Here is a 27,293-nt window from a genome sequence, read left to right as displayed (position 1 = left end):
CATGCTAGTGATTTCACTGCACTGTGTTCTTGCAAATCCAAACATGGCTTCTGAATAAATGGATGGCTTTTTTGAACTGCATACTCCTCCTTTTCATGCTATGTTGATACGTAGATAATAAGCGTTTGAGCAGTGTCTATTTTAGTTCTCTTTTCAGCACTTTGTACAATCGCAAGAAAAGTAGCCCACTGTTTACTGCACTAAGTGGCCCGAGATTCTTCTCAAGTTAATAGCTCATGTGTTTTCTCTCACTTGCATTGGCCTTCATTAAATAATCTCTTAAAGGACACTCATTTGGAAATGGGCATAGATAATAGCAGTGATGATGAATTTCTAGGATGTAGCTGGTTTCTCAATTGATAATGCCTATTGTTTTTATAGTCAAAGGCTATAGTACAGGGATGGTTTCAAGAGCCTCGGAGAACAGCAATCATTTAGGTTGCTAAATGTGCAGTGCATAATATAAGATTGACAAAGTATCTGTAACAAAACAAAAGAATGTACAAAAAAAAGGGAAAGTTAATTACTCTTTCCTCTAGTAGTAAGAGCAGAATGTGGCAAGGAAGGCAGATATTGCAAAGCGAAACGAAGACATTTAGGTTCCTTATTTGAATTGCCCCAAATAAAGTTTCCACAGAACTTATTGAAACACTACTTCTTTGGATCGTTGTTGCTGAAAAGAGGAAATAGTCAGTAAGATTTTCCTGGATGACATCCACTTAAGCTGTTGGAGAGCAATTCACAGATAGGTGTTCTGGGCACTGAGCCAATATACACAGAGAAGTGGAAAATCCAAGCAAAATGTGGACATTGAAAGATCCTATAACAAAAGTGGCTGTGTAAGGGACCTCAGCAATCATACCACTTTTTAAAAAATATATACTTATATAGTAGAGAATAACAGAAACCTTGCTTACCCCAAAACATTCAAGGAACATTTATAAATCAGAGAGCAACAAAACGTTCACGTTGTAGAATCTCACAATTTGCCCCTCACTAACGATTTGTAAGAAGCTCTGGGTGCAAGCATTCAAGCAAAATGTTTTTGTACTGCTAAAGCTGCAATCCTATGCACACATAGTTGGGAGTATCCAAGCACGTGCAATGGAATTACTTCTGAGTAGACATGCCTAGACTCTTGACAGGCTGTCTTATTTGGCAAGTCTAGAATTCTTCATAGATGCCATGTTAAGATTTTGCCCAGTGGCTACATTCACTTCAATTTGATGAGGAACGCTCCATTTAAATTGAAACCTTATGCATGTTTACTCAGAAGGAAATCTCACAGTGCTCTATGGGCTGTTTGGTTAATAACCCCGACAGCCTAAAGTTAGTGCACATCCTAACCTTTTTTTGTCCTCTGTCACCCTTGCAAACCAAATATTCTAATTTAGCAATACTCAGGATGGCTATCTAGACACAAAGCACCATGGATTTCAAAACTCTGCAAGGCCAAGGCAAGAGGAGGTACAAAATACTTTTCTGCAATGTTTCTGACACAGGATTTTCTCCACTGGAGCTTGTTCAGCAGCTGGTAGAACACAGTGCCATTTTATATCCATTATTTGCAACGGTCCCTGGCTATGATTGCATCATGGAGAGGGGAAGCAAAGCAGATCAAGGGAGTTTCACTGCCTGCTAGCTGTCTTCTCCTTAGTTTCAGGGTTCCTCCACATATACACTTGTCCCACAGACATTTACTCTGTGTAAGGCAGCTTCTAACATCCCCATGGATAGTGTCCAGCATGTGTTAACACATTACACAGTCAGTAATGTCCAACAAGATACTCTGGACTCAAGAGTTTATTGCAGTTCTCTATACAAAACAATAAAAATAATTTAGTCGACATTAAAAAAAACTAAGGCTGCAATCCTAAACATGGATTACTAGTGAGTAAGTCCCATGCGACTTACTAGGATTTGCTACCACGTAAACATGCTCAGCATGTGCAGCACATTGCAGAGATGTAAAGTTAAGGTAGTTAACATTACACGGAGAAGCAAAAATTAGAAATAGTGCAAGTCATAAAAATCGAAGCAAGATTTACAATGTTTTTTAAAAAACACAACTCACAGTTAAGTTTACATATTACAAAACTATTTAAAACCAGAAGTGTTCTCCGTCTAAAATTAGCCTTGCATTTTACTCCATATGCTGTAGTTAATACAGAGTACATCATTTCTGCTTGGGGGGGGGGAACCTCTAGCATTTGACTGTCATTATTTTTATTGTGATTTAAGTAGCAGTTACTTTCTTTGTAGACATAGCTTATGACTGACCTCTGCCTTGCATTTCTTTAGAAGAAGTGATAGAAAATGCATGTGCATTAAACAACAGAACATGGTAGATAGTCCACTGCAGCGCTCCTAAACTAAAATGCAGTTTAAAATTCCTTGCAAGGTTTTTCCTTGTAGTAGAGATAGAAAGCAAGCCATTCTATTCACTGCAAATACACAGATTAGTACTGTGTGTCCTGTTTGCCAAATTTAACCATTTGGCTGACATAGGATATGCAAAAAGTAACATAGTATCAACATTGTCCTAGCACTTTGGAATAAAGCTCAACTATAGGTCAATATCTGAACAATTTCCAAAAGCAAAGGCATCTTTAAATATGCATTTAAAATGTTGAAAAGTCTAGGGCTCGGTTCGGACATAATAGTAAACCATGGTTTCCCACTACACAAATGAACCTGGGCAAACCTCAGGCTCACACTCCATCCTCTTTCACATGGTAGGAGGAGGAGGAGACCAAAAGCATGTCTGAACTTAGGAAACTCTGGCTTTGTTTAAAGCACAGCTAGTGAGAACAAGCCTGGATCAAACCATGATTTCTGGCCTGTTCTCACTAGCCGTAGTTTACACAAAGTCACAGTTCCCCAGGGTTCAGATTATCACAGGGAATTTGGGTTAGTTTTTTTTTTGTTTTGTTATTTTAAAGTGGAAGCTTTCTATGGAATGCAGTATGCACACAGCCACATTCTTGGAATTATGTACTCCTATTGCTTTCTAATAATTTACCATTTGCATCCCTGGTCCCTCTTTCGGTGGCATGTAATAAGAATATTGCTGATGATCACAAGAAGCATGCACTTTGAGTGGGCTTTCCTGTTTAGGATGCTCAACCCCAAAATCATGGACTTGAGACATACTGAAAACATTTGTAAACACTCCATGCATGGCACACTACCTTGGGAGTTAAAGCAGGTTAGGCGAAAGGTGGTAATAAAACCCACATACACACACCATGTTTTCAGAATTACGTGGGTGGCTTATCTAAGGTGCTTGGTGTACATACATAGATAAGGCCTGAGCCTCTGTCTGCCACATGAGAGAACCAGGATTGCTGCCCAAGTGACTATTGAGCCTTGCACAAACAAAGCATGAACTCTGCCACCAATCTAGTGCCTTTCTGCAATACTGCAAGATACTCAATAAATTCAGTTTAACTGATACCACACCTTCAAGAATACGGAAGGTGCTAAGGCTGTACCTTATGTATAAAATCCAATGGTTATTTTTGTTGCCGTGGAAAGATGTTTTACATGGTATCCATTTTATTACACATCAAAAGGCACCTAAAGTAACAGCAGCAGGAAAAAAAAATATATCCAGCATTACATCACATGCTAACAAAATCCTAGCGATCACCTGTAACATAATTGAAAATGTATATTGAACATGCATGCAAAAAGAGGGCAGAATGAAGGCCACTCATCCAAGCAATTTTGGATTATCAGTGTACAATGAAGGACAAAGTAATATTTTCTCCTTTGTTAGATAAACAAAGCTTGCCAACTGTCTCCCTTACTAGGGACTGAAGTTTGGTCTTTTCCCCCCTCTGACCCTGAACCCAACGGCTATGCATTTATTCACGGGCTGAATACCCCAACTGTGCAGATAAGGAAGTAAGTAGCATCAGCCAGTTTTGTCTCGAATTTTCTGTTGTGATATTATACATATGTGTGACATTGGCTTTTATTTTTTACAGCTGTGCATAACTTTATAATGTGAAAACTCTAGCAGGCATTATGACTATCCAATATCATGGATGAGGTCGTTTCTCCAAAGTGTAAGAGCAGCAACTGAGCTTCTAGATTAGAAAATGATACAATAATGAAACGGAGGTTAAAGCAGTGTCTAATTCAGGCATCCCCAAACTTGGCCCTCCAGCTGTTTTGGGACTACAACTCCCATCATCCCTACCTAACAGGACCAGTGGTCAGGGATGATGGGAACTGTAGTCCCAAAAGAAGCTGGAGGGCTGAGTTTGGGGGTGCCTGGTCTAATTTTTGACATAGCTGTAGATCAGGAGAAGGGAACCTGTGGACCTCTACATGCCGTTGGGAGTCCAACTCCCCACTGGCCAACCCCAGCAGGTATGGCCCATGATCTGGGATGATGGGAGTTCCCACCCAGCAACATCTGGAAGGGCAACATATCCCTCATCCCGGGTATAAATAAATTCCTTGTCAGCTCAGTTTAGGATTCGAAATCATGGGGCTGTTCAGATGCTACTGAATGCCCACTAGTCGACTAGATGTGGCAAAATCAAGAATGTTTGCTCTTTCTTCCAATCCTCACTGCATCAACAACTGCAACAGGAGATCTTGAATTTTTGAATACAGATTCTCCCTTTTCCTGTAACTATACTACCTACTTGGAGTTCAAATAAATGAGGGTTCTTCTAGTGGAGTCATGACTTTCTCAGGTATTGTCAAGCAGCACATACGTCTAATGCATGGTTCTGATCCTGACCCAACAGTGTGCAGAGGTTTGGGGAGTGGGGAGAGAGTAGTAGTGACTGAATCAGTCCAGAGAATAAACCAGCATTCCAGCCTATTTCCACGTTTACTCCACAATGCTATCAGTTTTTAATTTTCTGTTAATCTATCAACCTAACATCATTTGTTTTGCATGTGTGTTTCTGGGGAGGAAATTAGTTTCATAGCTCAAAAAAAAAAGGGGGGGGAAGAACTTTGATAGGAAGATTAGTTACAAGGTAACAAAGTAATGGTAAACCAATAGTTAGTAAATATTCCAAAAGCTTATACATCACAAACCATTTTGCAGGTGTGGAAGAAACAAAGAAGATGTAAGATAAGCAACATCATCTGCAACAGATTATTTTTCCAAGCAAAAAACAAAGTGCCCAGCATTAGCTTTCTAGCAGAATCTTCACTGCTACACAGTGGGTTAAGAATACAAATGTGTGGCCAACATAATAGATTTCATGATTAACTATCTGTTCAATTAACATAGCCCAATAAAAAAAAAAAATCTAGAACAACTATGCATAAAAATGCATACTCTATTTTATCCTCTGAGGCATGTCGCTCCAAGCTTGAGATTTCTTTTTGGCAAGTTCCATCCATGAAGGTTGTTCTGGGGAAGAATGACTGACCTTCTTAAGTGGCTTTATATCTTCTCTTTCAATCAGCACTGAAGACTGAACTGTGTGGAAAACAAAAATATCGCTTACTTACTTAATAGCAGTGTCATGCTCAAGAATAACAAGTAGGATTTTTTTTGCCCTATCAGCTTAATTAACCATTATGGTATGAAGTGCCATTAGGCGATGCTGAAAAATCTTTTTAAGAATCCTAGTCCATGATGAATAACCTACTAATAACACTTTTAAATTTGCTGCGATAAAGGTTATTCTGTAGCACACACCTGAACTAAATTTAGAGTGCCCAATAAATCATATGCATCATTTGTAGGGATCATTTTATTGTTCATGCTACAGAAAGTGTTCAGTCAGCATGTTTGATGTAGGGCACAGAAGCAAACCCGGAACTTTTCCTGCCCTTGCTGAAGTATATATGTTGGAATCAGAGTCAATCTCCGACAAGGCAGCCTTTGCAGACTTGCACAAAGTGTGGACGGGAGCATGAGGTGAGGACAGGTGGAAGAAACTTGACACAACAGCTTTCTGGGATTAAAAATTGGCCACAATTTCATTGATTAAAGATGTTAAGTAGGCTTTGGCTTAGGCATTGGGTGTGCACATTGTATCAGCCTCCCGGCTGCAGGCTGAAGCTTTGACAGGATCATGCTTGGGTTATGGAACCACTTCAAGACACAACTCAACTCCTCAGACTGCTACTGGAAGTTCTATGGCCTGCCTGCTCTTCGTTTGGCTTCAGGACAGAAACTTCCGCTCAGACCCCTTTACCGGGGTACCCAGCAATATCACACCAGCTTAAGTCGAGGTGATGCCCCACACACAGGAAACAGACTTAGGATTCCACCCAATGCCTTATCCACTGAAAGTTGTGATGACTGATATGAAGAAGGCACCCAACGGGCCCCCCCTTTTTTTTGGAGGCAAGTTCCTTCCCAGCCCTGAATACGGTGACCATTTTGATCCACAGCAAGATCTTCTTAACATGGTGTCTAAAGAACAGCATATAGGGTGGGTTGCTCTTCCACTAACTGAACTGCTGACTCCTTGCCGCAGTTGGCTTTTATCCTGCAGAGACAGATCAGAGTGAAGACTTGTTCACTCTGGTCTGCTGCCCAGCTCCCGCCATCCACTGATGCCCTCGTTGGCCACATAGATTCACATTTTGGTGGGCAATCCCACCAACCTCCCGTGGCCAGCCGAGGAAGAGCCCAATGGCCGGCCACAAGGGTGAAAAGACTCTTTCCGGCCCGGGGAGATGGGCAGGGCCACAACTGCTGCCCACCCCAAATTTGGGTAAGCAGATATACACCTGCTGGAATGCTCATCACATCTGTATGTCCTATTTTTAGATGTGTGGCTGAAAAATGTATGATGTGGAGGGGGAGCCCTCAGTCCCACTAACAGCATGTGAAATCAGAACTACAGGTTTAAGGTTTTACTACAGTATATAAAGTCCTAAACCGCCTAGGAGCTGTTTACCCGAGAGACTGACTTTCCCCACCTCCTCCTACTTAAACCCCTACATCATCTAGTGAAGACACCTTGAGGCTGCAACACACCTTGGAAGTTTGCTTAATGAATACTTGGGCAGAGGTATTAGCATGGTAGCACCCAGTGGCGTAGCGTGGGGGGTGCAGGGGGGGCCGGCTGCACCGGGCGCAACATCTGGGGGTTAGGGTTAGGGGGCGCAAATCCACGGGTTAGGGGGTGCAAATTACTTGCCTTGCCCCGGGTGCTGACAACCCACGCTACGCCACTGGTAGCACCCACACTTTGGAATGCATTCCCCCTGGAAAATAGACTGGCACCAACCCTGTATCCCTTTGAATGCCTCCTTGAAACTTTTTTTAATTCAGCCATGCTTTTTCAGGTAGCATTGTCAGACATGGTTTATGCTGGTTTTACAGACAGATTTGATGCAATCTTGTTGTTTTAACCTTGTATTTCATTTTTAATTTCTTTTTTTGGGCACTACCATGGTATTTGTGAAAGGTGTACAAGTTTATAAATTCTTTAAATAAATAAAACCAGCAGCATGCCATCAGGAAGAAGTTGCAGAAATGCCCAATCTTGTGATCCCCTAATAAAAACTGGGAACGTTGTTTGTGTGATGGAAAATACTTTACAGCCTGGGTCTATGTCAGAATTTTAGCATCTTGTTTTCATACCAGGGTTATGGTGTGACAGCAAGCTGCCTCCTGGCAAAGATTCCTGCATATCTGACTTAGTTTCTTTTCTCTGTTCTTCAGAAGAAGCTGCGGGTGGGAAAGGCAAGGATGTGTTTCGCGTGAAATCTGTCTGTTGCCTCAGAACTTCCTAAATAAAAAAAGGGGGGGTGAGAGAGAGAAAACCACACACACCATAGGATAGTGTTGTTCTAAATAATTCAGTGGGAAAGAGAACCACAGTAGGGATTTGACAGAACACAAGAAACTCAGCAGCAGACATGGCTCCCTGCTCAACAATAGAATAATGTGGTCTTATGTCACACACACTTGCCCTATTTATGCCATCTGAGCTGTAAACACTCCATAAACATTTCATAGTCTGCAGACTGGAAAACTGTTTTGGGGATTTTGAATTATGCAATTAGAAGCACTTGGAGATGAGCTGTTGCAGCCACAGCAAATTATTCAAGGCCTCTTTTGATAATGAGGGCAAGCACAAGCCAAAACTGGCAGCAAACCGCTTCCCATTGACAATAGGGAGCTATGGCTGTGCAGCAATGGCCCCTGCTCTTTTAAAATGTGACACACCAGTGAATTTATATTTTGCTCCAGTGCTGTTTTAAGCCAAAAGCAGTCTCAGGGTGGTACAGGTCAGAATGTAAGGAAACTGAAGAAAAGAGAAGGGGGTTGCTTAACCCTTTCAGCCATTTTCTGGTCAAGCCTCTGTCTTCCTCAATGGCTCCAGGGTTTCCAATACTTCGTTCTCCAGATCTACAATTCCCATCATCCCTGACCACTGGTCCTGCTAGCTAGAGATGATGGGAGTTGTAGTCCAAAAACAGCTGGAGACTCAAGTTTGGGGAACCCTGCTCTAAGCTAGTTTTATTCGCAGGATGGTACTACTGTATGCTGATAATACATACTAATTTCTCTGTCAGAGACAGACTGTTAGGGTGGTTAGAAAGGTATGCACACAATGTGGAAACAACAATTGCTTTTTGACTCACCTTCCTGTAAGACCAAATCTACATTGGACAATCTACAGGAAATTTTGCAAACCAAAAATGGAAGTTTTTCTGCACACTATCCTTTGGAAATGTCCTACACAATGGAACGTAACTGACTTTCTTTCTTTCAAGTATTACTCATCTGAACAAAGTTTACTTTGGCCTGGGATCTGAACCAAAACCAACATTTAGCACAAAGAAATAAAACCATAGAATTCACAACACTAATGGGGTTTTTTCCCCTTCCGCAATCTAAAAATGCTGCTTAATTCAGGATCACAACACAAAAACATTAGTTTTATCAAGAAAGCTAAATGTAAGGAATATTACATAGGGTGAATAGGGTGCATGTCTATGTTAAAAATCATGCTTCGTGTAGGCAGAAATTGCCAAAGCTCATTTATTTGTCCCATGATCAAAACAGAATCCAGCGAATACAATTGGCATTTGCAGTAATTTCAGTCTGCAAAAAACTGCAATTGGTTATGTTCCACCACCATCCATTTGCATTGCATTTCTTTGCACTGAAATGAGTGAGTTGGAATAATGTAATGATTTATGCAATTAACTATATTAGTTCTATAATTTTACCACAGAAGACAGTGAGACAAGTAACGTCTACAGAAGAAAAACTACAGCAGAATCACTGCTGCAGTTCTAGATTTTGGTTCCAATGCTGACATTGACATCAGAGGTGCCTTTTGTGTCTTAGTTCGTTTTTTCTATATACTGGTTAATCTCAATACCAGAAATAACTGATTTTGAGTACTGGAGGCCAAATTTCTCATTCTGCTTCAAGTCCTTGCCAAGGTTTATAGGTTACAGGGAAAATGTAACATGTTTTTTAGGATGACATAACATTTATCTCTACATGAGTCTTTAAGCCTGTAAATATACTTTCAGTGTATATCCTCAAACATGTACGCTATACATGACTTCCATTCTCCCTACTGGCAGATTAAAACCCATAGATTTTTTTAGAAGGAAAAGCACACACTCCTGCAACTAAGTATTCCATCAGCTGAGCTTTCAAGACATGCTCAGAACTGAAATGGAGAACAGTGTTCTGGTTTCCCACAGTTGCAAATTGAACAAAGGGAGATGAATTGGTCAGAATGAATGCTTCATTTGAAAACTGCTGCCTTCTGCTGTTGGTATTGCAACAGTTATATTCTGTAGTGATGCACTGCAGATTAAAAAGGTATCTTTAGGGCAGTTGCATACAGACATTTGCTGCAGTCATTACAGCAACTTCTCCCATGATGCTGAGCTCTTCCTGGTTGTTTTAATTGTATAAAGAAACGGAAGGCTGAAGGAAACGCTGCAACATGGGAAAGGTTTTCCTCCTCCTTAAAAAAAAAAGCTCCCATCGGAGATAGGAGCTCCACTGTTGCAAAAGGTGAGCTCCACCTTTGCAAAAGGAAGAATAGGGTTGATTACAAAAAGGGCTCAAATGTCTTTGGGATATTTGCTATAGAAGAAAAAAAGGTGCATCAGGTGAGCACTTGCCCTTTACAGAATTAAAACTCCACCACACACATATCTTACTTAAAAATACAAAAAAAGTGTGTGGGTGTGGGGAAAGGAGAACAAAGTCTAAGGGTGCTTGAGGAATTCATTCTTTGTGAATTCCAACACAAACAGCCCCGTGTAGCTCAGAACTTAAGTTATCTACCCGCTTTTACACTTGCTGAACGTTTGCATGCAATTCTTGGCTTAAAAACACATCTGAATAATAGCAGTGTCGTGAAGCAAAGTTGGTGAACACCTGCCAACCTTAACTGATTACAAGATACTTTGCAGAAGCAGGTTAAAGCAAAGAGCCCCAATGCAATGTCAAATGCAGGTCACAAGCAGGGATGACCTGTATTACCTCCATTCGCTCCTTCTCTTGTATTTGTTTTTCTGCGTCTGCCTTATCCGCAGCCACCGGTTTCTCTTCTTTGCTAAGCTCTTGCTCCATGACCCTCTGCTTTTGTTTTGCTATGGTAATCCAGGCTGGCACTGTCTGGCTTTCAGTTCCTCTTGCAGTGTCTGCTGCAGCAATCACAGGAGAAGGCACACTTTTCTCTGCTGAGATAATTTGGGAAGAAAGGTATTGGAGAGGAAAACTCAGTCTGTTGTTACTGGAGAAGGAAAGTCGGTCTTAGTGTTAAAGAAAGCAAAGCTTGTGAACCGAAGAGATGGCCAGCCACTAGGGAGAAACCTCTACATATACACACCCCAGAAAACTGCTCCAAAACTGTAATATTGTCAGCTTCGGATTTCTGAACTTGACCTTTGTCCTGCTTCTCTCCTGCAGACTCTGATAGAGGAATGGATATGGCATGACTATAGATGCCTGGGTTACATGAAGCCCATGTTATATACAGTGGTGCCTTGCAAGACAAAATTAATTTGTTCCGCGAGTTTTTTCGTCTAGCGAATTTTTCGTCTTGTGAAGCACGGTGTCGGAAAAGTTTTGGAAAAGCTTCAAAAATCGCCAAAAACCTCAAAAAAGGCTACCACACCGCGTTCTATGAGTTGCTCCTTGAAGTCAAGTTGCAACTGTATTAAGGGTGTTAAGAAAAAGGAAACAAACTTGCAAAAAACGCAATACGTTTTCGTCTTGTGAAGCAAGCCTATAGGGAAATTCGTCTTGCGAAGCAGCTCAAAAACCGCAAAACCCTTTCGTCTAGCGAGTTTTTCGTCTTGCGAGGCATTCGTCTTGCGGGGCACCACTGTACAGTCAGAAGGAGTGCAAGCTAGTGCAGAACTGTTATCCTGCACACTACTCCACAAATCACTTTAGGGAGGTTCAGTGACATGCTGGTAGTGAACAACAAGCACTCCTTTGGACAATCTTAGTGACTGAATGGGGATTATAAAGCCTCAGGCAGTCCTTAAGGTATCCAAGACCCAAGCTGTCTGGGGCTTTTTAGATCAACACAAGAGCCATGGATGCTTCCTTCTGTGCTTGTCCTGCATGCAGGAAGCTGCCCACAATACATCTACAATAATGCTTACAACAGCCACCTCTTCTTTACACAGTATTTGCTTCATTTGTTGATGCCAGGCTTCCTCAAACTTTGCCCTCCAGATGTTTTGAGATTACAATTCCCATCATCCCTGACCACTGGTCCTGCTAGCTAGGGACCATGGGAGTTGTAGGCCAAAAACATTTGGAGGGCCGAGTTTGAGGAAGCCTGGTCTATGACCACCAACTGCTCTTCGGCGACTTCTGAAGTTACCGTTAGTGTAGATGTGCATACACCTATTACTTATTAGTAACAAAGTGGTTAGATATGCTGGGTGCTGTACAATCACAGCAGCTTCTTTACCCCCCCTTTTTTGGAACTGAGTTCTGGCCCCTCTCAGGTGGGCACCATTGCCATTATAAGAGAACAAGGGAGGCGTTCACAGTGAGTTTCGGCACCTCTTTTTCTAGAAAAATAGCACTGTGTACAATAATTAAAAATAGAATGCGGTCCAAACTTAAAAACCAATAAACTATGCATATAAAGACAAAGCAAAACAAAATGCAGTCCTTGCATGCAGGCTTACAATTGCCCTGGCTCCACGTTTATGGAATGACCCCAGCTATGAGGTACATCAGTCTCCAACATAAACTGTCTTTTCTAAGGTAGGTGAAGATGGACTTCTCTGCACAGGTCACTGGGGAAGGACAAGGCGAACTCTAATGATTTTATCTGTTGGCTGTATTTTTATTTCTCCGCTGCTGCCACAATGATTAACGATTTGTTTTGACTTGATTTTATATATCATGGTTTAAAATGTTTGTTGGGCCCTCTCTGTGGAACTCTAGGTGCAGGGCAGATTATATAATATGTGAAATATGCAAAGATGAGGCACTTTAGAGAAGAATGGGAAGGGAAGTTAAAAAAGGAAGAAGGGGTAAACTGATGCGACCTAAACAGGGGCTAGGATGTACAAATAGAGCCAGAGAGTTCACAGTGCAACCCTGTACATGTCTACTCAGAAGTCAGTCCCACTGAGTTTAACTGTCCTTTCTCCTAGGTAGGTTTGTCAAGCATTGCAGCCTCAAATATCAAGGAGGTGGTACTCAAGTGACCAAGAGCAGAAAGGGAAAAACAGAGGCAAATGGGGCTGGAAAGGAGTGGGGAAAGGGAGGGGAGAGGAGAGGTTGAGAAAGGGGCTAATCTTAGGCTAGAATTGGCACCTGTAGTCTGAAGGATCCAGGGAGGAACATACCGAGAAAGAAGAGAGAACAAATATTAAGGACCAAAAACACTGCGACATTTGAAAGTGAGTACAAGAAGCTTAAAGCGAAGGTTGGGAAGAGAGGGAAAGTCAGTTAGGAGAAAGGAGTATTTATCATTGGAATGACAAACAGAAAACAGCAAATGAGCAGCAGCATTTGGGATGAAGAGCTTGTCCACACCTGTGTTTGGCCTGCTGCGTTCCCCAGGGGAAACCCGATATTTAGCACTCAGCAGGATCATACAGCAATGGAGTTTTTGGCCAATTGCAGTTTCTTGTGATTTAGCGTTAAAGAGCAGGTTTTCCTGGGGAAAGAAGCGCAATGAAGGCAAAACTGCTTGGATCCATGCCTAGAAAGCACGGGGCAAGTGGGAAATTGCTCAGACCTGTGTGTCTTCTAGGCATGGGACAAGGACAAGTGTGGATGAGCCTAACATTGAAGGAATTCAAGGCAGAAACAAGACCACCAACAGGAAGAATGTTAGAATGTCCAGTGCAAAACAACAACAACCAGAAGAATGAAATAAACATTTGTATGCAATGTAGGCAGCTCCTGGTTTAAACACACAGGCATATCTTGTCATCTCAGGTAAAAGGTAAAGGTCCAGTCGTGGCCAACTCTGGGGTTGCGGCGCTCATCTCGCTTTATTGGCCGAGGGAGCCGGTGTACAGCTTCCGGGTCATGTGGCCAGCATGACTAGTCACTTCTGGCGAACCAGAGCAGCGCACGGAAACGCCGTTTACCTTCCCGCTGGAGCGGTACCCATTTATCTACTTGCACTTTGACGTGCTTTCAAACTGCTAGGTTGGCAGGAGCAGGTACCGAGCAACGGGAGCTCACCCCGTCGCGGGGATTCAAACCGCCGACCTTCTGATTGGCAAGTCCTAGGCTCTGTGGTTTAACCCACAGCACCACCCGCGTCCCGCCATCTCAGGTAGTTTGAACCTAATATTGTTTGGCCTTCTGAGAAGCCTGAGAGCCACACATACCACAGACAGGAATGGCTGCACTCAGAATAACTGCTTGTTATCTATTCGTAGGCCTGATACTAGATCACCTTGAATGGCTGAAAAATAAGAACCATTCATGTGGCAGTCAAGTGAGCATTTATGACTCACTCTGGCAACACAAAACACTGAGGATGTCATAAATCAGGGTGGGACCCAGAGTCCTGAAGCCAACTCTTTTCATAGTCTGATTGCTGCTTCTGTCCATTACTGCTACAAAGAGAAGCAGTAAACTGAATAAATGGTCTGTTTTGTTCTGGGATTACTAACAAAAGATCTGCACACAATAAATCAGAATTCACCTTCCATTAGGCAGGATAGAGCAGCTCACCTCAAGCAGAAGATTTTGGGATATCATTAGCAAGCAGCAATGTGTTGATCTAGCTTGGTATTATTTTTTATCATGTGGGGATTTTCTGCTTTACATCATTGGTACATTTCCTCCCAAAGAGAGAGACTGACAGAAAGAAACACATTTGGAGAGGCTGCTATCATTCTTACTATATATTTCTTCAGCTAGTATTCATTAGGTTCCTTTTTAAATATTATACCTGGAATTTTGAAAAAATATTCTGTTCTACACATCTATGAATCTTCAGTTTTAAAGCAAGCTGTGTGGCAGTACTCCAAGGACATTTTTTTTAAAAAAGAAAGGGGGGAAACCACCCAATTATTGTAATGGATGCAAATGCTTTGAGAGGGAGAAGCTGTAAAAATGATGCCATTGTTTACATCATCTGCATTTCACTTATACAGATGAGCTACTAAATGTCATGTTGCTAAATAAATTTGGATAGGGTTATTTTCAGTCACAGTTTCCCCCTCTTCCTGAGTGGTAGAAAGTTCAGAGCAGATTGTGCAAGAACAATTTTCCTTAGACGAATGAAGTCTCATTGCGGTCCAAGAAGAGGACAAGGCAAATCTAATGTTAAAAATTAGGAAGAAAGGAGTGAAAAATAAAGAGACTAGTATCAGAAGGGTGTTTATGTATTCTCCCATGCAGGCACTCACTGGAATGTGATGTTATTGTCAGCCTATATTGACTACCAATAGTAGCCCAAGCTAGCGAGCCTACTAGCTTTGTGCTGAGTAATTCAATCCAATGCCGTTGCTCATAATGTCATTAGCTACCCGGATGTGACCATCAACAGCCAGTCACATTGTGTTCTTGGCTCTGTGTCTGGTCAGCTGTGGTAGAGCTACTCTGCAAACCTTCATTCCAGACAATCATTTTGCTGCGGGGTAGCCAATATTCCAAATTGGCTTGATCCCTCTTGCTCTCCTGGCTTCGCTTCGCTGGAGAGCTGCTGCGCAGCTTTCCCTCTCTGCACAGCGCCCTTTCAGCGAAGCGGGAGGAGAAATGGAAGGGGCTCCACTTCTCCTGCCGCTTCGCTGAAGGGGCACTGCGTAGAGAGGGAAAGCTGCACAGCGCCCCTTCAGCGAAGCGGCAGGAGAAACGGAGCCCCTTCCATTTCTCCTCCCGCTTTGCTGGAGAGGCACTGAGCAAAGAGGGAGAGAACATTTTTTTTCTTGTTCTGCTCCTCTAAAACTAGGTGCGTCTTATGGTCGGGTACGTCTTATAGAGAGAAAAATACGGTGGGTACCATTCTCTCCACCAACATATCAGGTAGAAATGTATCTTCTCCAAAGGGTGGGGAAAGTCTGGTTTGGAAAACTATGGCATCTATTGCATGTGAAGTCTATCCATTTCCAGCACTGTCACTCAAGTAAAGAGGCACCGGAGTTAAAGACATATTTATGACCCATTTGCACCACTAAAGCAGCATATATACACTAAACATTATAGAATCGTAGAATTGGAAGAGTTGGAAGGAACCACAAACGTCATCTAATCCAACCCGCTGCAATCTTTTGCCCAACGTGGGGCTCGAAACCACGATCCTGAGATTAAGCGCCTCATGATCTACTGACTGAGCATAAATGAGCATCTTGCAACACTATTCATCTTGAGGATCAGTCTTTAGCCTACAGGTAATGCCCAAGCACTACAAAATATATGGTCACAATGCAGCACACACCGCAGTTATAAGACCCTGTGGTGTTAATCCTTGAGGTAAAAAATAAAAATAATAATTACTTATTCATTTACAAGACAGCTTACAATTGCAAATCAAAACATATTTCATCAAGAGAAGTTAAAGTAACATTATAAGATCAGCGTATGAACAGTTTTACTCATACAGAGTTTTCACAGTATTAGTTACATATCCCTCCAGACCACTGAAATGTAGGAAATTCTGGTTTGTAGGGCTGTTGCCAGCTGGCACCCGTTACATCTTCAAATGCACAAACAGAGTGCCACTGTTGAAGTTAGATGGGCATATAGATATGGGCACACCAGATTTGCAAATGCTTGGAAGTCAAATGGATTTTCCACCTCATCTATGAGCTCTTATTAGAGTCTCAGTTACGAAGTGTAATGACATCAGTACAAAACTGCCTCCTTACAAAACTGGCCTTGTGACAGTGAGACAGCACCATGAATAATCTCAAACAGGGTTGGCTAACCTGTAGCCACCCCAATGTTGTGCTACAAATTCTACCATTCCTGACCACTGGCACACAGGGAACAAAATTTTAGTTTGGAAAAATGGAAAATAAAGATTCCCCAACATAGAGACTGAATTTGGGATCTCGTTAAATAGACCAATGTTCTGAAAGGCAAGACACATGAACTGTTTTCAGAAAGGCTTTGCAGAAATAAGCTTAAATAAATACATTTACTGTCCATGCTAAGGAACATCTAAAAAAGGGTTACTGCCAGTGAGAGTTACCATGGTTGGTAAGATAGTGTCATGATGCTGGAGTTGGATTTCTCATCTTCAGAGATTGAGGGTGGGCACTCTGAAGCAGGAGGGGAAGGACAAGCAAAGGCAGCCCCATAAGTGCTCTCAGATGAACCTCCTGGGCCAGTTCCGCTGCCCCCTGCCCAACCTGCTTTCCTCTAACTCAGTGGACACCTTGAAAGAAGACTTTGAAAGACCTGAGGCTCCTCCACTCCTCCATCGCAGCAGATTACTGAAGACAACTAGGCAATTTAAGGCGAGAAGCATCTCGCAGCCCAGGTTAGGCTTAACCTGATGCTACCGCTTCTACTGGGATGCAGGTGGCGCTGTGGTCTAAACCACTGAGCTTCTTGGGCTTGCCAATCAGAAGGTCGGTGGTTCGAATCCCCGCAATGACGGGAGCTCCCGTTGCTCCTGCCAACCTAGCAGTTCGAAAGCACACCAACGTGGGTAGATAAATAGGTACCACTGCGGTGGGAAGTAAATGGAGTTTCTGTGTGCTCTGGTTGCTGTCACAGTGTTCCATTGCAACAGAAGCAGTTTAGTCATGCTGGCCACATGACCTGGAAAGCTGTCTGTGGACAAACGCCGGCTCCCTCGGCCTGAAAGCAAGATGAGCACCACAACCCCAAAGTCGTCTTTGACTGGACTTAGCTGTCCAGGGGTCCTTTACCTTTACCTTTTACTGCCTCTACTATTGCTATATAGGGGCTCTGTTCCAGCTTGTTCCTTGCTGGGGCAACATTAATCCGTGTTAATCCCTGGCTACTCAAGTGTCTCCCTCCTATATGCCTGTTCTCCATCTGTTCTCTTCCATTTGTCCAACTCCACCTTGTAAAGTATGATGCAAATTAATGGAGCTATATAAACAAGAAACCTGCTAGTTAGACTCAAGGTTGTAAAAATAATAATAAACAGGAAAACTGGAGTACTGGCATACCTATATCAGACATTGGCTGCTTCATTTTTATCACAAGTTAAAACAGTGCTTTTTTTTTCAGAGAGAAAAAGGTGCCGGGATACACCTCCCTCAGTAGACCCATCCCAGAGCCCAACTGTGCCTGCTCAGGGGGCTTGCTCAGCTGAGACACAGCTTTACCAACATGTCAGCTGTTATCCTGAAGTGCCTCGGCAAAGCCCTGCTGCACATCCAACTCACGAGGAGACCCTCTCTTGAGCCTGTAGAGGATGTCCCCTTTCGGCTCCAGGCGGAGTATCCCTGTAAGCTGGAGGTGCATTGGGGCTTTGCTGAGGCTGGTCAGGTCTCTCCCCACCTAAACAGGTATATAAGAAATTCATACACCATATTTTTTGCTCCATAAGACGCACCAGACCATAAGACGCACCTAGTTTTTGGAAGAGGAAAACAAGAAAACAAATATTCTGAATCCCAGAAGCCAGGACAGCAAGCGGGATCGCTGCGCAGCAATCCCACTTGCTGTCCTGGCTTATGGGATAGCCGCGCGCAGCCTCTGCTGGGCAAGGGGAGCCTTCATTCCCCCGCCCGGGAGAGGCTGCGTGCAGCTATGCCTCCCCCAAGAGCCGCGCTCCCTTTAAAGAGCCTGCAGAGTGTGTGTGCTGCTTTTGGGGGCTTTTCCCCAAGGAGGGAGAAGGGCAGCCCCCCTCCCTCCACAGGGAAAAGCCCCCAAGAGCCGCGCTCCCTTTAAAGAGCCTGCAGAGTGTGTGTCCTGCTCTTGGGGGCTTTTCCCCAAGGAGGGAGAAGGGCAGCCCCCCTCCCTCCTCAGGGAAAAGCCCCCAAGAGCCGCACACACGCTCCACGCGGATCTTTAAAGGGAGCGCTGAGCAGAGCCTCCCGCCTGCATTCGCTCCATAAGACGCGCACACATTCCCCCTTACTTTTTAGGAGGGGAAAAGTGTGCCTTATAGAGCGAAAAATACGGTACCTCCCTTTGTGAAAAGCCCATAGGGCAGTTTACAACACAGAAACATAACAAACATCACAGTGTACATACTAATGCATGTATTAATGATAACAGTATAAAACACAAGCTACTGAGCTTTGCAGACTGCTGATGGAGCTGTAGGAGATTTATCCTTTCCTGGCACCCTGTAAAAAATGTATGGTTACTTTACGGTTTGTTTTGCCGCTGTAAAAGTGATTTCACAGTATTTTTTTTAAAAGATCTTGCAGTTTAAATATATTCAGGGCAGAGGTGTGAAATTTCTGACCTGGGGTCCTAATCAGGCCTGGCAAGGCCTCTGAAATCGTCCTGAGACCATTTTGGGCAAACACAGTGATCCAGTTCCCCACCCCTAATTTATGCACACAAAAGTCTCAAGAAAGAGTATTCTTACCAGGCACTTCGGGTGGGCTTGGTTTCATCTCCAAATCTTTGCCTTCATTTTTCAACTCAGGATATTTGGTTACCTTTTCCTGCTTTTCTATGTTTGTGCTAGTGCCAGCAATAAAGTAGTGTTGCAAAATAGGTTTCCTTGGCAATGGAGGTTTTGTGCTACCCTGTTCAGAGGCCTTTGATTTAGCTTTGAGGCTTTCAGTTAAAAAGCTGGTGGCATTTACATCACTTGTTTTTTTAGCCTCTGCTTTTTCACTTTTTAGGGATGTCAAAGGTAGTCCCTCTTTTTCCACATTAAACTCCGCACTGTATCTTTTAGCCTCCTTTGATTCCTGCAAAGAGCTGTTTCTATATTTCAGTGATAAAGATGTGGATCTAAGCTTGACTTGGAAGGGATTTTTTTCTTCACAACTTGACTCTGCAGTACTTGATTGCTGTGGAAGAGCAGCGGAAAAGTTACTCAGCACTGGTTTTGAAGCCATGACCTGGGGCTGTGGACTAGCTTCTACTCTGTCTGATGATCTCCCAGCTGTTTCTGATTCCAACTCTGATGAGGAGGTCCACTTGCTAGTGCAGCCTTTTCTTTCTTGGCAGGAGTTAACCTCTGTATCCTCTTTTACCTTCTCGTTTCTTGAAGAGTTTTTAATTTTAGCCTGCAAGATCTGCATGGCTGGTAGATTTTCATACACTAAAGTGTCCTTCATGTTCAAGCTACTAGTCCTTGACCTTCCCCAAGCTGACGAGACAGAGAATTTTCTTGCAGTGCTTTGATCACTGGATTCTTTCCCTCCTAAAATCAACATAGCAGGTATTGCTGGGTGACTGTTTTCTTTATCGGATACAGATAGCACCTGAATTGGTTTTACTTTTTCTAGGTTCATAGGAGGAGGTTGGTCTGTTTGTGGTGATGGGACCGTGCAAGAAGTTTGAGAAATACTATTGCTCTCAGAATATGGTAAATCTGTGACGTGGGGTGAATTTTTTGATAAAAGACTGATGGTGCCAGGCAGTGAAGGAGATGCATTTATCGTTCCCTTGTTAGAAATGTCTTCCAAAAGCGCCTTGGCGTCTTTGAATGTATTTTTTTCTCTTCCACCTAGCGTTGGGATCACATCATCTTTGGTTGAGACATTCTTATCAGACAGCATGCCATATTTAGATTGCACACCATAAGTCTGTTTATTTTCCTGATTTAAAATATTAAGTGATGTGCTATTTAATAAACTGCAAGAGGAAATCTTTAGTGTTTCAGAGTGCTCTCTCTCCCTTTGTGATTCTTGGTTTGCAATAAGATTTAGGGCAGCTGTATCTTCTTTCTTCTGAAGAAACAATGACAATACGGTGTGTGGTATTTCTTGTGCATTTTGGCAGCCCTCTGGCTTATTTTCACAGAGAAGCATATGTGATTCAGAAGTGGTGTGCAGAGTGCGGGTTTTTTCATTTTGGTGACTCAAATTATGCTGAAGATCTTTTGACATTTCAAGTTGCTGGGAGTACACTGAATTTGCTAAATCTGAGCTCTTTGTTGGCTTCTTATGGTTGGAATTATCACCTTCACAGGTTAGTTCAGCTAGCATCTCATTCCTTTCATTTTTGTCTTCTTCAGGTGTGCAGCTCAAGTCATTCTGAAATTCTGACAGGTTCCTCTACAAGTGAGAAATGGAAGATTTTTATCATATGTTCAGCATATCACAACTTTATTTTATTTACCTGCTCAAGATGGCAGAATCATTAATGTTCCCTCAAGTGCTCACCCAAAAAGAGGACAACTCCCTGCAGTGTTTTTAAGTGTACTATACATCAATTTTCTTTTATTACTATACATTAAAAATCATTATGCGATAGGAGGAAAAGCGACTATAGTGAGCTATAACAACTAAATACATGGGGCAAGCAAAAGTAATGAAAACATGTATACATGAACTTAAGTTTCATCATTTCATAGTTCTTAATAATGATTTTCCTTTTCCTCAAATGGTTTTATTTGTGCTGCCGTTAAATAAGAAGAAAACATCAATGAAACTGCAATTTCAGCTGTCTTTTTTTAATAAGCTGTGACAATTTCTCTCTCTCCCTTTTACACTTGATCTTTATTTTCTCTTTCAAAATAGGGGAAAAAAGCTTCCTGAAAGATCGTAAGATATTTATTTTTATGTGAGATGTTTTTGATATAAATCTTCACAGGATGATGTTGACAAAATACACAGATTACGCATCTTCCTGTAGTTCTAGTATTTATCCATCTGTTTAACCACAGCCAACTGTGCTAACTGACAGTTTGGATGTGGATGGTTTAAAAGCAAGACTTTGCATTCTAGAGGTACAATAGCTTTTTGGCCACTGGCTGCTACAATTTTTCTCAAACCAAACTGGCCATGAAAAGCAATCACCAAGAACCCTTAAGGGAAAATGGGGGAGGGAATACGCACATACAAAATAACACTTAAAAAGGAGGGCAGATGGATGCATTTCAGTGCAAATGGCAGAAGACTCCCAAGCAAACTAAAATATCTGATATTTAAAGACCTAACAACTATACTGAAAGCCTAACGGAGAAGAGAATCACACTTATTTTTTACAATTTACCTTTACTCCACCCTGGGGCGGGGGGGGGGGGGAGAGGAGAATTACAGAGGAGGTGGCCTTGCATTGTACCATACTTCCAAGTTGATAGGTATAGGGCTGAGCTGTAAAAGGAACACATTTAACCACAGAGTCCTACCTGCTGGGGTACATCATGGTGTCTGGCCACTACCTCCTAGAAACTGGACCAATGCTGGCAAGGGGAGGGGCCATGAAGTGAACTCCTCCCACACACAATCCTGAAACTTCTAATCATGACCCAAGTAGGATCAGAAGAATCCGCACTGCAGCGGCTCCCATGCCAGAAATTATAGTGAAAGAAAAGGACCCAAAAATACCATCTTGACATATGAAGAGATATCAGAGATGTCACAGTAGAAAATAATAAGGGGGGGGGAATTAAACTAGTTTTCAATTTGTTATGTCTAGCCCTATTCAGGAGCTCCTCTTCATGTGATTTACACCTGTGTGCAGGTAACAGCAGGGCCAGGAGCATGTTTGTAGCAGAAAGCCTGCTCTATATATGTAGGGCTCTTGCCCTTCAATGTAGAACCTTGGTTACATCGTAAGTGTGGTGTAAGTGGTTTCACACATTCACTACATTCTTGAAGTAACTGCTGCCAAGGCAGGAAATGTGTGTGTTCCACATTTAGAATGAATGCCAGCATCCACTCTTTTTTTAAAAAAGTGACCCAATAGGTGTAATTTCCAGCTACAATAAATAATTCTGGACTCACGAAGAGGCGATAAGAGGAAAGGCAACTTTTAAAAGTGGGTCCCTTTGATTATTCTCTCCACTTCCTTTGTTATTGCTGCTAAAACTGGTTCTACTATCCTGTTGTCCCTTGTTCTCTGGGGAATTAAATATGCACACATGCAGTTCTCACCAAGCACAACTGATAAGGAAGCATAGCAATGGGGACAAAGAACATATGTTTTTAAATGGTTTTTTAATGTATCTCTCTTTTTTTGGTTTATTACCGAAGCAGGTCGTCTTGTTCTACTGGATCTTTGGTTTCGTGGTTTCACTAAAAGCTTGTGCTTAGCAGCTGAATTATCCAAGCAAGAAGAGAACTCGGCTGGAGTATCGAAATCAGCAGGAGGAGAGAGATTGCAGTCAGATGTCTGCAGAGATATAATTTTAGCACTTGGCTGCCTGGGGAATAGCTGGCTTTCCACAGAAGAGGATCTCAAAGGACTTGGTGTGACCTAAAGGAGAAGCCCAAAATGACAGAAGAGAGGGAGGGGAAGAGTCAGATTTTATTTTTTAAAAAGAGGACAATTTAAACATACAATAAAACTTGAAAGTTTCTAAGGAATTTTTAAATACACATTTAATCAGTGTTGGAATCACTTTCTAGCATATTGTAGCACATAGGAAAATGATGTAAACAGCAATGAATACATAAGGCCGCAAACACTGCTGGGACCATAATGCAGTGTATAGATTTAATAGAGGCAGTATCAATACTACCGTCATTTCATTTCAGTTAACAACAAAAATGAAGAGCACTTATACTGAGACTCCAGCTTCTGCTCCAAGTTCCATCCCCAGTGCTTCTGAATTGCTGCCTATTGAATTAATATCCAGCCTTTCTTCCATGGAAGCACACATAGGGCTCCCAAAGTCTTCGATCTTGGGACTAAAGAGACCCAGACTTGCTTAGCTTCAGCAAAGTTGTCATCAAGTCCCTTCAGACCATGTGATCCTATACAGTGGTGCCTCGCAAGACGAAATTAATTCGTTCCGCAATTCTCTTCGTCTTGCGGGTTTTTCGTCTTGCGATGCACGGTTTCCCATAGGAATGCATTGAAAATCAATTAATGCGTTCCTAGGGAAACCACCTTCAGGCCAGGTCCGGGGACAGTCTGTCCCCGGACCTCTTCTGAAGGCTGGGGGGGGGGGACAAGGGCTTTTCTTCCCACCCCCAGCATTTTAAAAAACCCTGGGACAGCGGAGGACTTCTCCGCTGTGCGGGGCTATCTTAAAATGCTGGCGGGCGGCATTTTAAATCGCCCCGGACAGCGGAGGACTTCTCCGCTGTCCGGGGCGATTTAAAAGCCCCTGGGAAGGCAGGCAGGGGGGACAAAGACTTTCGCCCCCTGCCCGCCTTCAGAAGGTGTTCCCGCCCCCCTTCGGAACATCGTTCCGAAGTGGGGCGGCTGGGGCAGCTGTTCCCGCCCCCCGCCCCACTTCGGAACAGCTTTCCGAAGTGGGGTGGATGGGACAGGTGTCCCCGCCCCCCCCGCCCCACTTCGGAAAGCTGTTCCGAAGTGGGGCGGATGGGACAGGTGTCCCCGCCCCCCCCGCCCCACTTCGGAAAGCTGTTCCGAAGTGGGGCGGCGGCGGCAGGTGTCCCCGCCCCCCCCGCCCCACTTCAGAAAGCTGTTCCGAAGTGGGGCGGCGGCGGCAGGTATCCCCGCCCCCCCGCCCCACTTCGGAACAGCTTTCCGAAGTGGGGCGGCGGCGGCAGCTGTTCCCGCCCCACCTCCCCCCTTCGGAACATCGTTCCGAAGTGGGGCGGCTGGGGCAGCTGTTCCCGCCCCACCTCCCCCCTTCGGAACATCGTTCCGAAGTGGGGCGGATGGGGCAGCTGTTCCCGACCCACCTCCCCCCTTCGGAACATCGTTCCGAAGTGGGGCGGATGGGGCAGCTGTTCCCGACCCACCTCCCCCCTTCGGAACATCGTTCCGAAGTGGGGCGGCTGGGGCAGCTGTTCCCGACCCACCTCCCCCCTTCGGAACATCGTTCCGAAGTGGGGCGGATGGGGCAGCTGTTCCCGACCCACCTCCCCCCTTCGGAACATCGTTCCGAAGTGGGGCGGATGGGGCAGCTGTTCCCGACCCACCTCCCCCCTTCGGAACATCGTTCCGAAGTGGGGCGGATGGGGCAGCTGTTCCCGACCCACCTCCCCCCTTCGGAACATCGTTCCGAAGTGGGGCGGATGGGGCAGCTGTTCCCGACCCACCTCCCCCCTTCGGAACATCGTTCCGAAGTGGGGCGGATGGGGCAGCTGTTCCCGACCCACCTCCCCCCTTCGGAACATCGTTCCGAAGTGGGGCGGCTGGGGCAGCTGTTCCCGACCCACCTCCCCCCTTCGGAACATCGTTCCGAAGTGGGGCGGCTGGGGCAGCTGTTCCCGACCCACCTCCCCCCTTCGGAACATCGTTCCGAAGTGGGGCGGCTGGGGCAGCTGTTCCCGACCCACCTCCCCCCTTCGGAACATCGTTCCGAAGTGGGGCGGATGGGGCAGCTGTTCCCGACCCACCTCCCCCCTTCGGAACATCGTTCCGAAGGTGGGGCGGATGGGGCAGCTGTTCCCGACCCACCTCCCCCCTTCGGAACATCGTTCCGAAGTGGGGCGGATGGGGCAGGTGTCCCCGCCCACCTCCCCCCTTCGGAACATCGTTCCGAAGTGGGGCGGATGGGGCAGCTGTTCCCGACCCACCTCCCCCCTTCGGAACATCGTTCCGAAGTGGGGCGGATGGGGCAGCTGTTCCCGACCCACCTCCCCCCTTCGGAACATCGTTCCGAAGTGGGGCGGCTGGGGCAGCTGTTCCCGACCCACCTCCCCCCTTCGGAACATCGTTCCGAAGTGGGGCGGCTGGGGCAGCTGTTCCCGACCCACCTCCCCCCTTCGGAACATCGTTCCGAAGTGGGGCGGCTGGGGCAGCTGTTCCCGCCCCCCGCTTCGGAACAGCGTTTTAAAATGCTGGGGGTCGGCAGCGAACGCTCCCGACCCCCAGCATTTTAAAATCTCCCCGGGACAGAGACTTCTCTGCTGTCCCTTGGAGATTTTAAAATGCTGGGGGTCGGCAGCGAACGCTTCGCTCCCGCCCGCCAGCATTTTAAGATCACCCGGGGCAGGCGGGGGGGGAGGCAGGCGGGGGGGAGCAAAGACTTTTGCCCCCCGCCGTCCTTCAGAAGAGGTCCTCTTCTGAAGGCCGGCTGTGGGCGAAAGTCTTTGCTCCCGACCGCCAGCATTTCCCTATGGGCTTTCGTCTTGCGATGCAAGCCCATAGGGAAATTCGTCTTGCGAAGCGCCTCCAAAACAGAAAACCCTTTCGTCTTGCGGGTTTTCCGTCTTGCGAGGCATTCGTCTTGCGGGGTACCACTGTATGCTAAAAAGCCAAGTTGCGGCTTGAGTGGCACCATCCAAACAAGGAGGAGATTTATCAAGTGCAAAATCACTCAGGGGAGGAATCCCAAGGAGGACAAGATCTGATTGTGCTCAGTGGGCACAAAATGCAAACTGATTTTCAGGTGAAGACGGCGAAAAAAATGAAAGAAAACTGGAGTTGGAACGGAATTGGAGCATTCCACAATGTATTATATTCTGTATTTGGTTCTGTATTTGGTTCCACTTGTCCTACACTAAAGTCTATTATACAGAAAAAAATGCCTCTATAAAGCTAGGGCTCTGTACACAACATCCCCTTAAAGCACATTCCTCTGCCCCCGAGAATCCTAGGAATTGTAAAGGGTGCTGGGAATTGTAGCGCTATGAGATGTTAACGAAAGTTCCTAGGATTCTTTGAAGATGAGAAATGTTTTAAACTGCATGATGTAGTTATGCGACCCCCTCAAGCTTAAGGTTTAATGTTTTACTATGTTTTTATATATGCTGGAAGCCACACAGAGTGGCTGGGGCAAGCCAGTCAGATGGGAGGGGTACAAATAATAAATTATTATTATTATTAAAACCAATGTCTCCTTTTAGGAAAAGCAGCATCAGAGATGAGAGGCACAGTATTCCTCCCTCCCTTATGGACTAATTTCAAATTATTTTCTGTTTGCAAAAGATAAAATACAGGATGGCCTTTCTTTACTCATGCGCATCTCTGGCTTGGTAAACGTTATTCTCTCCTTTCTCCTTGCAGCATAACAGAGGGATACAATGTCGGCTGCGTGTCAGTTTTATTCTTTTTTCCACTCAGGACTTTCAGGTCTCTTCCAGCAGTACAGAAGAGTCTAGAACTGGAATCGTTAGAGCACATTTTCAGCTTACAACTCAGCACCTATAAGCTGTCAAACATTTCCGTCTTTTATGTTTTGTATTCCCTTTGGAACCTTTAGAAACATCTCAAGGTTGTCTTATTGTGCATAATCATGCCCAGACGAAGAGAGATGCATGTTCTATTAAATATAAACACATTTCATACACATACAATATGCTCTGCAAGAGATTCTAAAGCACTGAGGTACTGTGAAAATTAGGGAGAAGGAAGCAGTCAAGACAAGCCATCAGGCCTCAAAAGCAGGAGGAACTAATGCATTTCTGGGCCACTTTCCAATCAGCACCTACTTATCATTTCAACTGCTCTAGTCTTATCTTCTGCCGGTGGGTTGACTCATATAAGCATACGCAACACTCAGTATTTCATATCATGGCAAATTCTCACTGATTATTGGGTAAACAACCCCTACTGAAAATAGCTACATTGGAGGTGTTACAGAAACTTGGTCTGCAGAGTGATGTACGTTCGATATGCACTTCACTTGCATGGGTGAAAATATCCATAGTTATGTCTCTGTGAAGCTCATTCTCTTTTGCAATGCCCCTATTTGGAAACTAGCACAAATGGCTTGTTTACTGCCCTACGGTCAAAGCAGGTTTGAAGTTCAGATTCGCAAACGTAGCACCCTGGACCAATGCTCTTCAGGATGAATATGGAGCAGCGAGGGAGAATGCTACTAAGTGTTATCCTCGGAAGCCACTTTAAAATAACTTAATTTCTAAACGACCTTTTCTTGATGTGTTTTAATTTCCTT

At 44.3% G+C, this 27,293-nt stretch overlaps 1 protein-coding gene across 6 annotated transcripts in view; it reads right to left on the bottom strand.

Moving 5' to 3' along the window:
- Positions 1-1,790: 1,790 nt before the first annotated feature.
- The window catches only part of CRACDL (CRACD like), a 60,888-nt gene continuing 35,385 nt past the window's right edge, over positions 1,791-27,293 (bottom strand). For 4 of the 6 annotated variants that reach the window (XM_083501685.1, XM_083501682.1, XM_083501683.1 and 1 more), the window contains 5 exons: positions 22,502-22,729; positions 18,939-20,583; positions 10,460-10,659; positions 7,580-7,727; positions 1,791-5,455 (listed from right to left, as the gene is read on the bottom strand). In XM_083501685.1, the coding sequence (XP_083357811.1) occupies positions 5,313-5,455; positions 7,580-7,727; positions 10,460-10,659; positions 18,939-20,583; positions 22,502-22,729 (2,364 nt within the window). In that variant the 3' untranslated portion in view covers positions 1,791-5,312. The remainder of the gene's footprint in view (positions 5,456-7,579; positions 7,728-10,459; positions 10,660-18,938; positions 20,584-22,501; positions 22,730-27,293) is intronic. The other 2 variants (XR_014525772.1, XM_083501684.1) reach the window with 2 other exon arrangements.

The sequence above is a fragment of the Podarcis liolepis genome (assembly GCF_965112155.1).
Source record: "Podarcis liolepis genome assembly, chromosome: 4".
In the NCBI taxonomy this organism is placed as follows: domain Eukaryota; kingdom Metazoa; phylum Chordata; class Lepidosauria; order Squamata; family Lacertidae; genus Podarcis; species Podarcis liolepis.
The sequence above is the reverse complement of the archived record's forward strand: the minus strand, read 5'-3'. Positions and strand labels throughout refer to the sequence as shown.